The sequence below is a fragment of the Eupeodes corollae genome, chromosome 3, assembly GCF_945859685.1.
Source record: "Eupeodes corollae chromosome 3, idEupCoro1.1, whole genome shotgun sequence".
In the NCBI taxonomy this organism is placed as follows: Eukaryota; Metazoa; Arthropoda; class Insecta; order Diptera; family Syrphidae; genus Eupeodes; species Eupeodes corollae.
The window spans coordinates 78,131,788-78,142,701 of record NC_079149.1 but is presented as its reverse complement, the minus strand read 5'-3'; the positions used below and the strand labels follow the sequence as shown (position 1 = coordinate 78,142,701).

Here is a 10,914-nt window from a genome sequence, read left to right as displayed (position 1 = left end):
TAAAACTTATTGTTCTAACAAATCACTAACCGTTGATCCCTTATATTAAGAATAAACTACATAAATAAATTATTTTAGCTATATTTAGGTACACTAACCGTGAATGTTTAAGTTTAATTAAAACGACCTGGAAAAATGAAGTACCCCTCATACGTCTTGTTTATTTTAAGTCAATTTAAACTCTTAATTTCCGTAATATATTAACAAATAAAAAATAAATATTGTAGTTTTTTCGATTATAACAACGTTTATTATTTACTAATCAACAAAAAATATTACATATTTTCTAAATATTTTAGTCAAACTTTTTTTTCAACAAGGAAAAAATAGATACATACATACAAACATTATATTGTTTACTAATTAACCAGATTAATATTATTATTATTATGCAAAGAAATTTACATTACCTACTTCTTATAAATTCTAACCAATTGTCCTTGGTCATTATACTTATACAATGGCCCTTCAATTTTGTCAACAGGTGTGTACTTTAACTCGGCGGTGAAAGCATTCGTTCGTGCTTCTTCCTCCGTTTGAGAAGTCTTATAGCTGACTTTCTGTAAAGTCTTTTCTGGTGTCAATACAAAGTATTCCCCTTTGGTCACAGAGCCTTCTACAATTTGTTCACTTCCTTCATTAAATGGTTCTTCTGGAAGAGGAAATGTATAGCCATTTGCTTGGTTCTCGGAGGTATCGGATGGTTGATCTACTACAGGTATTCCATATTGGGTCGAAGGAAATTTAACAGGTGAAAATTGTTGACTATTGGAATTAATGATTTTTGTTTTGCCGGAGAATTGTTGTGGCCTACGGAACTGACTGATTCGACGGTAAGGATAGTACTCCCGAGTATTAAGAAATGGTGCTTTAAAACGGTTAAACTGTACTCCAGGCTTATTTGGCAGGCCTTGGACTTGAACTACGTCTACACCTAAAGTCTCATCAATTTCGTCTGGAGGTAGATAGGCGTAGTTTGGACTAATTTGGGGAGCATTTGCTTCAGTAAGCTGCCCCGCATAGTCTACACGTTCTTTGGTAATCTCGAGTTCAACTCGTGGTGCTCTCTGTGCTGCTTGTACTGCAAAGTATTCATTTGGAAGGCCAAAAGAGGGACCTTGTGGTCTCCAACCAGATGTTGCATAGGGCCCGAAAGATGGCAGTTCAGCCAAAGAAACTGATAACAAAGTACTGAATATTAAAATCTAAAAGGAAAATAATTTATTAATTTATAATGTTGTTTAAAATAAAAAAAAATTGCAAAATACCTTTTCAAACATGGTAACTAAACGAAACAACAGCGTTTACCAAACTGATTTTACTAAAAAAGCACTTATTGGCTTTTATACCTTTAAATAAAATAATTGCTGCATCCTGCAATAATTGTAATGTTAAGTATGCAAGGCACGTCATTTATAATTTTACAATGTGTATTTTCGGAAAGCTTCTCAATGACCCACGTACAGAAATATCACGTACAGTAGGTGACAAGTCTCCTCTATGGCCTGCTTATGTATTCATCTGCCCCTTATATTTTGTAATATCATCGGGCAATGGTTCAATAGTCTTCAGATTGTTGACGACATATTCTTGCAAAAAGACGGATCAAGTTCAATGTCATGGCAAGCTTTATCTGTTCATAGCGTGTCAAATAGTAAGCTAAGCATGCGTTGAACAGACAGCGTGCGTCTGACGGCGACGCGATGCAAAGCAAGCAACATATCATTAGGCAGATTACTGGTGAGTTAATCTTATTTTAAACATGGCAACATTTTTAGTAGATGCCTTTTGTAGATTGTTATTAAGTAAATGATAAAGTATATGTATATGTATGGACACACAAATATGAAGAATGGGTCAGTATATGTCATAGGTTGAAAATTGCAACCAGAGCAAAACGTAATTGCAATGGTTAACAGTATGAAAGTCTGTTTTTCGTTCGATTTAGTTTTGGAATAATAGCCTCACTACTAACCACATAGTAGTTGGAATCGATGCTCTAGAAGTCAACTAGACTTTCAATAGGTTTTCAAGTACCCCAAAGTGCCATTACCTTATTGGCTTTTTGTATTGACGTATTCAAAAGTGGTTAGAGAAAGTGGAGCTACAAGTATGGTCTCACTATATTATTTATTTTTGTAAAGTATAAACAACAAGTTAAAGTTGATATATCAAATACATTTTTATATAACTCATACATGTTCACGATCGAATTTAATATAACAAATAACAGCAAAAGGCTATAGGCTATCCATTATCCAAGCTGCATGAAATTCTAAGATTCAACAACCAGTGATGTCTATTTAATATGCAACCTACTTGCTAGGTATTTTTAATCTTGAATTGCTTACTGTTTCTAAGCTTTTCTATATAGGTTCTATGTTCTTAGGTGTCTCAGAAGAAGAAGATCTTGATGCAAGTAGTTTTAACACCTTATATTCAAATCTGGATCAAAGCAAGATATGTTTTACGGACCAATATGTAAAATTTCAGCAATGCCTTAACTATAAGGAAAAACTTTTCTGTAATAGGTTACATTTTGAATTAATAAACTATATATCGTAATACCAACATGGTATATCTTTAATGACTAAATACATCATAAATAACGTTAAAGATCACATACAAACAGGTGCATTATTCACAGATTTTGCCAAAGAATTTTACTGTCTGCATCATGGGATGCTTTTAATTTATAATATTTTAATTAATATAGATTGTTTCGCTTGGGTTTCATTTTAAGTTATTGAGTTGGTTAAAATCCTATTATCTTGAATAGGACTCAGATAGTAAAAATAGAAGATTTCTGTTCTTATATCATATGAGCCCCATCTGGCGTCCCTCAAGGTGGTTATTTGGGTACATTATTATTTCTATTATTTAATAATAAATCGTTGTATCTTCCGCATGTCTTTCATTTTCCTATGATCGAAAGTTTTATCGTAAAATAAAGTGTGAATGGTGTCAAAGTAATGATCGTAATGTATCCAAATGTCAAGTTTTGTCTTGTTTCAGAAACAATACGCCTATTATGTTCAGTTATGAACTAAATAGTGTACGTTTAGAAAACATTTATCGTAAAAAAGGTCTAGAAATAGTCTTTGGTGTAAATCTCTCTTTCCTGCTACATACTAATTATAGCGTCAATAAGTAAAATCAAATTCTCGTTTTTTTGAAAGAGAAGTCAAAGATCCTCATTTGCATAAGTTTCGTTTTTCTTGAAAGATCTGTTTTTGAATTCTCCAATATAGTTTCGAATCCGTTTTATAGAAACTCGTGTAATACAACTGAGAAAATTCAAAAAAGCTTTGCTAAATATATGGTCTGTAAATTAAACTGGCCAACTTCGGTATCAAATCTCTGGAAAGTCGATTTCCTTGCTTCTCTGTTATGTTCATTACAGATATTTTAACGTACCACGTAAAATGTCCAAATTTATTAAATTAATAAAAATTCGTGTTCTCCACATAAATGTTTGTGAATATAAAATATTATTAGGAAACTAATACCGTTTGTTGAAGAGTAGATATTTTTAGAAAATGTTAATATTGTAATAATTTTCATAAATAAGTTAAATTTATAATAAATTTGTTATCTATTTTATAAGTAATTAATGTATAATAATTATATCTTATTATAGGGCCCATACACTACGAAAATAAGTTTGTTCAAACGTGTGTTTGAGCAAACCTAGTTTTGCCACACACTTCACAAAAATTTTCGACAGATATTAGTTGCGTGACGTTTTTCATCTTAATCAGACCTACCTGCAGACACGAAGCAATGATTAATTTAGCATGTGCAAATTTTATTATTGCCTTGGCTATTACATACACATTGAGCATACGCCTAGTCTCGTGGCGTGCTTTCCTATTAGACTGTGTCCGGTTATGACACCTATTAAAGGTGAATATTAAACTGTTGTGCCATCTCCATTAGGATCGACAGTTATGGACTGTTATAGAGTTTGTAGAGTCCAGAGATTTGATAACGGCTTGGCTATCTGAGAAAATACGGATATAAGATGTAGAAATCTCGTTTTCTTTAAGCAAGACTTCCTTTATAGCCAAAAGTTCCGCCTGGAACAGGATACAATGATTGTTTTTGACCCATCTTTGTAAAAATGGATTGACTCATCCTCCAAGAATGTCCTGGAAATTCCTGTCGAATTGCAGTTGGGGAATGATGTAGTCTGTGTGCTTTGGAATTGATTCTAAATACCTAAGAATTACGGAGTGGCCAATTTTGTTGTTAGTCCACTGCGACGAAGCTTTGAAGCGCTATTTGTTTGCTAAATATGTCAAGAGGTGTTAGATAGAGTAAGGTGTTCAGTGCCGCAGATGGAGTCGTGCGAAGCGATCCGCTTATACAAAGGCAAGCTGAACATTCGACTTTATTTAACTTATCCCTGTTTTTACCTTTCTCTAAAGCAGTCCACCATACTGCCACACCGTACATTGAAATCGGTCTGATTACCGATGTGTATAGCCAATGCGTTATTCTGGGTTGTATGCCGCATTTATTACCAATAGCTTTTTTGAAAGAAAAGACAGCTAGCTTAGCTTTTTTGACTCTTTCCTGTACGTTGCGTTTCCAATTTAGTTTTTTATTTAAGACAAGACCTAGGTATTTAGTCTGAGAATTTTAATTGGATTCCTTTAATATAGGGAGGGTTGACAAATGGAATTTTGTCCACGTTCTTAAAGGCACCTTCGATGTCAAGGAAAGCAACCATATTGAACTCTTTATGATGGAGGGAATATTCAACGGTGCGTACTAAAGAGTGTAACGCTGTTTCCACCGATTTACCTTTACAGTTGCCCTTAAATGGATATCAATCAATCTTTCAAAGGTCATATTTATGTTAACTCTATGAAAATTGGCATCGGTTTGAGCAAAATTCAATACACACCACACAAACATGTTTGCGCAGGCACGGAAAATTCAAATTTTTTTGATTTTGTTCAAACCGCTTGCGCAAGCATGCATCATCGCTACACACTACTCAAACAGTTTGCACAAACATTTTTACAACAACAAAATACATTCGTTTGCTCAAACCATTTTGTATAGTGTATGGGCCCTATAAGTCTACAAGAGAGTAATACCTTTGATTGATGAATAAATAAATAAATAAGAATAAGTTAATAAGTTTTAATGAAAACAAAATCAAAATCGTCCTTCTTAGGGAAACATATCTTGAACGCCATCACTGAACAGGTAGACTCATTTCTCTGCGAAAACGCCCTTTTCTCTTCAATGTCGTATGACGTCTCATAAATAATTAAAATTTTAACAAACTCTCTTAAACATACCTATACAAAATATAAAACAATTGGTTATTCAAATTTGCAGTGTTCGAGGTACCTAGAGTCGAAATAAAAGATTTTTAGAGAGTTGTCTGTGCGTCTGTGTGTTCGTTCGTTTCGTGGTCCATAGCTCAAGAACCAGTAGATATATCAACTTCAAATAAATTTCGTTGTACAGATAATAAAGCAGAAAGATGCAGAAAGGACTCTCGCAAAAATTGAGTGATATGGTAAAAGAATACCATAGCAATTTAAAAAAAAGGAACCCCGAATATCTCACGAACCAATAATACTAGAGATTTAAATTAAACTGTATATTAAATATTGTAACGTGATACCAATAAAGTATATTTATGGAAAACAATCCAATTAACGTTTTTTTTTAACAAAATACTGAACAAAAAATATTTTTCACCTCCAACATTTTTGTTGATTTTATCTCCAAAATAATTTTGTGTAACAAACCGTCTGGTAAATCTGGTATAGTTTTGAGAAAAGACGAATCGACAGTTTTTATATAAAAAATAAAATGCTACAAAAAATATTACTTAAAGTTGGTAAACAATTGATTTTGGACTCAAATATATTTTCAAAAATTTGAGATAATGGCTTATAAATTATTTTATTGTTAAAAAAATCAAATTGACAATTTTTTTTACAAAAAATAAAAACCTTTAAATAATTAATAAAGGTTGGTAAAAACTAATTTTTGACTCAAATATCTTCAAATTAATTTAATCTTAAAAATAATATTGTTTTCACCATCCAGTTAAATTTTGAGAAACATTAAATCGATATTTTTGTATCAAAAAATAAAAACCTAAACAAAACATTACTAAAAGTTGATAAAAATTGAAGCTTGAGTAATTTTCGACAATCTGAACTTATTTTATTTTATAAGAAATATTGTTTTCAACATTAGGTTAAATTTTGAGAAAAATTGAATTTTGACAGTTATTTTTACAAAACAAGAAAACTAAAAAAAAAAAAAACAATACTAAAACTTGGTAAAATTTTACTTTTGACTCAAATATCTTTTCAAAAACTAAAAATATTGCCTTCAAGGTATTTTTATCTCACATAAAATATTGTTTCTCTACATTTTTTATTAAAATCCAACAGTCAAATTTTCATAGAAAAAAACAAAATCTACAAACAATAGTACGCAAAATTTTTAAAAATTGGCATTTTTTGTTAAATAATTCAACTGATACCTTTTTTAACAAAACACGAAAACCTAGGAACCTTTTAAGCAAGGCAAATCGACAGACGGTATTGGAACTTTTCAGTGTGGGTCACATCCCAGCCTTTTTTTTTAGTTTTTGGTTTGTTATTTTATCCAACTCCCAAACAAACATACACCGTAAATAATATGAAGTAAACTGATTTTTTAGATTAATAACTTTTTTTAATGAAACATAGGCGTTTTACAATTTAATAGTTAGCAATTTGTTAAATATTTAGAAATTTAGTGAAGAAGTACAAAATGTTAAACTTTTGCTAGCTAGTAAATTGCTAATTGAATTTTAAAAGTGATAATTGCGAATTGTTAAGAGATAGTAAGAAGTTAAAGTCGTTTACAACTAGGCAAATCATCTTTCTGACATCTCAGCCGTTTTGGATGAGCTGTTCTTTTACTCAAAAAAAACACTATTAAAAAGGTATCCGGACACCCTATCTCTTTACAATTGAACGCAGTCAATAATATTTGATGAAGAAATATTTAATTCATTATTAACACGCCTTTGGTGAAGAGATTGCATTTGAAAAAGCTAAATACGATGTTCATAGGGAGGCAGATCATATGGTACTTCTCAAGGAAGACCCTTTTAGGGCAAAGCGAATGAAACTGTGTTGAATTGATTCATTTAAAATTTTATGAATTTCGTCAAGGGGAGTACAAGTACATACTTGTGAAAAAGAAACATTGCAGTTGAACAAAAAAAAAGTGACATAGGGATCATTAATAGAAGTTTTCATATTGTATTTTAAAGGGTTAAGGTAAAAGGCCATTTTCTTACACCAGAATCTAATACTATTAATATCAATAAATAATAATCTTCATGTCATTATAGCAAAAATAAGAATCTCACTTTAATGTTAACATGACGTTAAGTTGTTAATAGACAGCACGAAGAACAAAAAAAGACCAAGATGGCCTCCCTGTGGAACACCAGATTGAGCAACAAAAGTTTTGAAATACAATTTCTAGATCTACTTTCAAAGAAAAGGCTAAGAACAATGGTGAAAAACCAAGAATCTAAGTTTAAATACAATAATTTCGTGGATTAGTTGGTCAAAATCTATAGAAAAGTCAGGGAATGCACATTCAATTTCATAACCTTGTTCTAAATCGTTTGAACATTTGTTTGAGAATATGAGAAGATTTCAATTTTCCAACCAGTTTAAAATTCCTTTATATTCATGATATGATATGTATCTACGTATATATAATTCGAAAGTTATATCTTAATATGGTATATAAAAAACGATTTTCTTGAGTTTTTAAAACTCCAAACTTGTAAGGAAAGTGTTTATTCACCTTCATATTAAATTAGGTTTTATCGAATAAAATAAACCAACTTACTTACTTTCTAGATTTTGGCTTATAAGTTGTATCGATAAGGTAAAAGGAATAGACAGGTGTAGAAGCTGTTTATTTTTAAAGTTCTTTTTTTACTTACGTTAAATACATAAAATGAATTACAGGAAAATCGAATTATGTTTGTAACTACCAAAATATAAATTAAAAAGAAAAATTAATGTAAATTACTTTGCAACTCTTTGCCGTCAGTGTTATCGAATTTTGGAAAAAAAATATTCTCTTAAACAAAAATGTATTTTCAGTTTTTGTAAAAGCATCAGTATTCTGAAAAATTGATGAAACAAGTATTTTTGGTACCTTTGTTTTGAAATTCTGACCAAGTTTATACATCTTTGTTTCTAATAAACATGGTGTAGGCTGACCTGATTGGCTTATACCCAAATGTACTTTTTATCAGAAATATCCACAATAATGTATACATAAATATGTACACAGGTACGTACATAAGCAGTAATTCAAAACAATTTGTGGCTTATGCGCCGTAATTACCATGCAACAACACTATTTGTTGCGCTTGAAGACAAGGCACATTTGAAGGTAAATCATACTCCAAGAGTTACCTTCAACATTGACGTCTCCCTGCTTAATCGAACTCTTGGAAAAACTTCAAATAAGCAATGAAAATGAATCATAGTCAGACGAGCACCAGACACAAGACGAAACAACTTAAGTGCGACGCGCGACAAGCGGGACCTAGAGCTCACATATTTTGATTGCACCATTTTATTTAAACCCAACAAAAAAAAACTAAATTAAATGGTATCTGCCTAATAGGGGCAAGACGTAAGACTTGATATTGTGAATAGAAATATGAATTGATACAAAAATATTTAGTGTTTTTGAGTTGTTATTTTCATAAAGTCTAAACAAGTTGAAGACACAATAAAAATCATAAATAGTGTTATAAAAATAAAAGTATTCATGCAACGTCGTAGTTTACGCAAAATTTTGCATGAACGACCTTTATTAACTTTCCATAGGAAGTTATTGTAATCGGCCCGATTTGTCTAATTGAAAATTTTGACATTTCTCGACGTTTCAAGGTCTCTAGAATCTAAACAAAAGATTTTTAGAGACATGTGTGTGTGTGCGTGTTCGTACCTTCGTGCATTTACAAGTTTTTTTAGTCGTTCATAGTTTAAGAGCCAGTTGAGGTATCGACTTCAAATACATTTTGTTATACAGATAATAATACAGAAAGGACTTTCAAAAAAATTAAATAGGTGGTTTTTCTACCATAGCAATTTAAAAACCCAAAATATCTCAAAAACCAATTAAGCTAACGACTTGAATAAAATTTAATTGTATGTTATATGGCATTCTACCAATCTTACATAATTTAAAAATCAAAAAACTAAAAAAAATAAATTGTTACCTTAAATATTTTAAGCAAAGCAATGATTTTAACTCCAAAATAATTTTATGCAACAAACGTTTTTGACATCTGGTAACCTTTTTGGAAAGATCGAAATGACAGTTTTTTTACAAATATAAAAAAAAAAAACATAACTAAAATGTGGTTAAAATTTTTTTTAGACTGTTATATCTTCTCAAAATTAAAAATATTGGCTTTAAACTAATTTTATCTGATAGAAAGTATTGTTTTCGACATTTTGTAGGATTTGTATTAAATTTCAACAAACAGTTCTTTCATAAAAACTAAAATCTACAAAAAACACTACACAAAATTGGTAAAAATTGATGTTTGATTCTCGATATCTCGTGAATAAATGAAGGTATTGACTTTAAAATAGTTTTGTTAAGTGCTAAATTTTCTTAGAAAAAATGCAATCTGTGTTTGTTTATAAGAGAAATAAAAACTTTCAAGGAATGCTACTAAAATTGGTAAAAATTGTTTTTTCGGCTTAAGATCTCGCTAGCTAACATAGATTTTGTAATCGAACTTTTTCATCATTTGCGAAATATTGTTCTCAATTTTAAATTAATCCTTTAGAAAACTCAACTGACAACTTTCTTAACAAAGCTCAAAAACCTACAAAATAAAAAAAAACTGATGATGAATTATAGGTTGCTGATGATTGATAGTCTTAACTATTTTTTAGCACCTTTGTATAGGGAAATACGTTTAGTGTTCAAATGTATTTTAGTATTTAGTATTTATTTATTTTCTTGATTAGCTTATACTTTAAGATACAATATCTCAATATCTTATTTATAGTGTAGCTTGTAAAATGTACAGTAGCTACGTACATAATTGATTTTAATTCAAGTTTTACATATTTTTACAAATTTGCGAATATAACTTAATCTATGCATTATTAAAGTAAAGTTTAAGTTTCTTTCCCATTTTTTTCGTGTTATTAATACTTTTTATTTCTCGCGGCAATGAATTCCAAATTCTTACTGAGTTGACAAAGAACTGACATTCAGATGTTTGAATGAATGAAAACGCGGAATTACTAGATCACGACATCTGTTAGAGTTGAAAAAGTTTAATTCATTGTAAAGATCCTCAGGTTGGCGGGTTAGAAGTATGTCAGAGAACAAGGTTATTGTGCGCGGAATTTCATAAAATTCTCAAACGACATCCCAAGAAGTTGGGATGTATACTGCGAAACTCTATCGTAACGTCGCAGCCCGTGAATACATCTTATTGCGCTATTAAATGCAACCGTTAATTTCCTTTTACTCTCGAAGTCTACTTACAAAATATTTCACAGCCGTAAGTAAGCAGAGGTAAAATCAGCGTTTTCACTAGAAGAATTCTAATTTTTAAAGGAACAAAGTGCTGTGTTGACCATAGCATGCGTAGGACACCATACGATTTCCCAATTGTGTTGTTTATATGATGTGTCCAGGTAAGGCTGCGGTTAAAAACGACACCTACATTTTTAGCTGAGTCGACATAAGCAATAGGACAGTTATTCAAAAGGATTGCTTTAAAGTAAGACACATCAATTTTGTTTTTTGAAACCACGAGACACTTTGATTTCTTTAGGTTAAGAAGTAAGCAGTTATCAACCGACCAACGCTCAATCA

General features: G+C 30.8%; 1 protein-coding gene across 1 annotated transcript; it reads right to left on the bottom strand.

Moving 5' to 3' along the window:
* Positions 1–221: 221 nt before the first annotated feature.
* Positions 222–1,425, bottom strand: LOC129951380 (uncharacterized). Its single transcript, XM_056063501.1, has 2 exons — positions 1,269–1,425; positions 222–1,205 (listed from the first exon to the last, which is right to left on the bottom strand). Exons 1-2 carry the CDS (start codon positions 1,278–1,280, stop codon positions 411–413), a joined length of 807 nt encoding a protein of 268 aa, XP_055919476.1. The 5' UTR covers positions 1,281–1,425; the 3' UTR covers positions 222–410.
* Between the last annotated feature and the right edge of the window lie 9,489 nt (positions 1,426–10,914).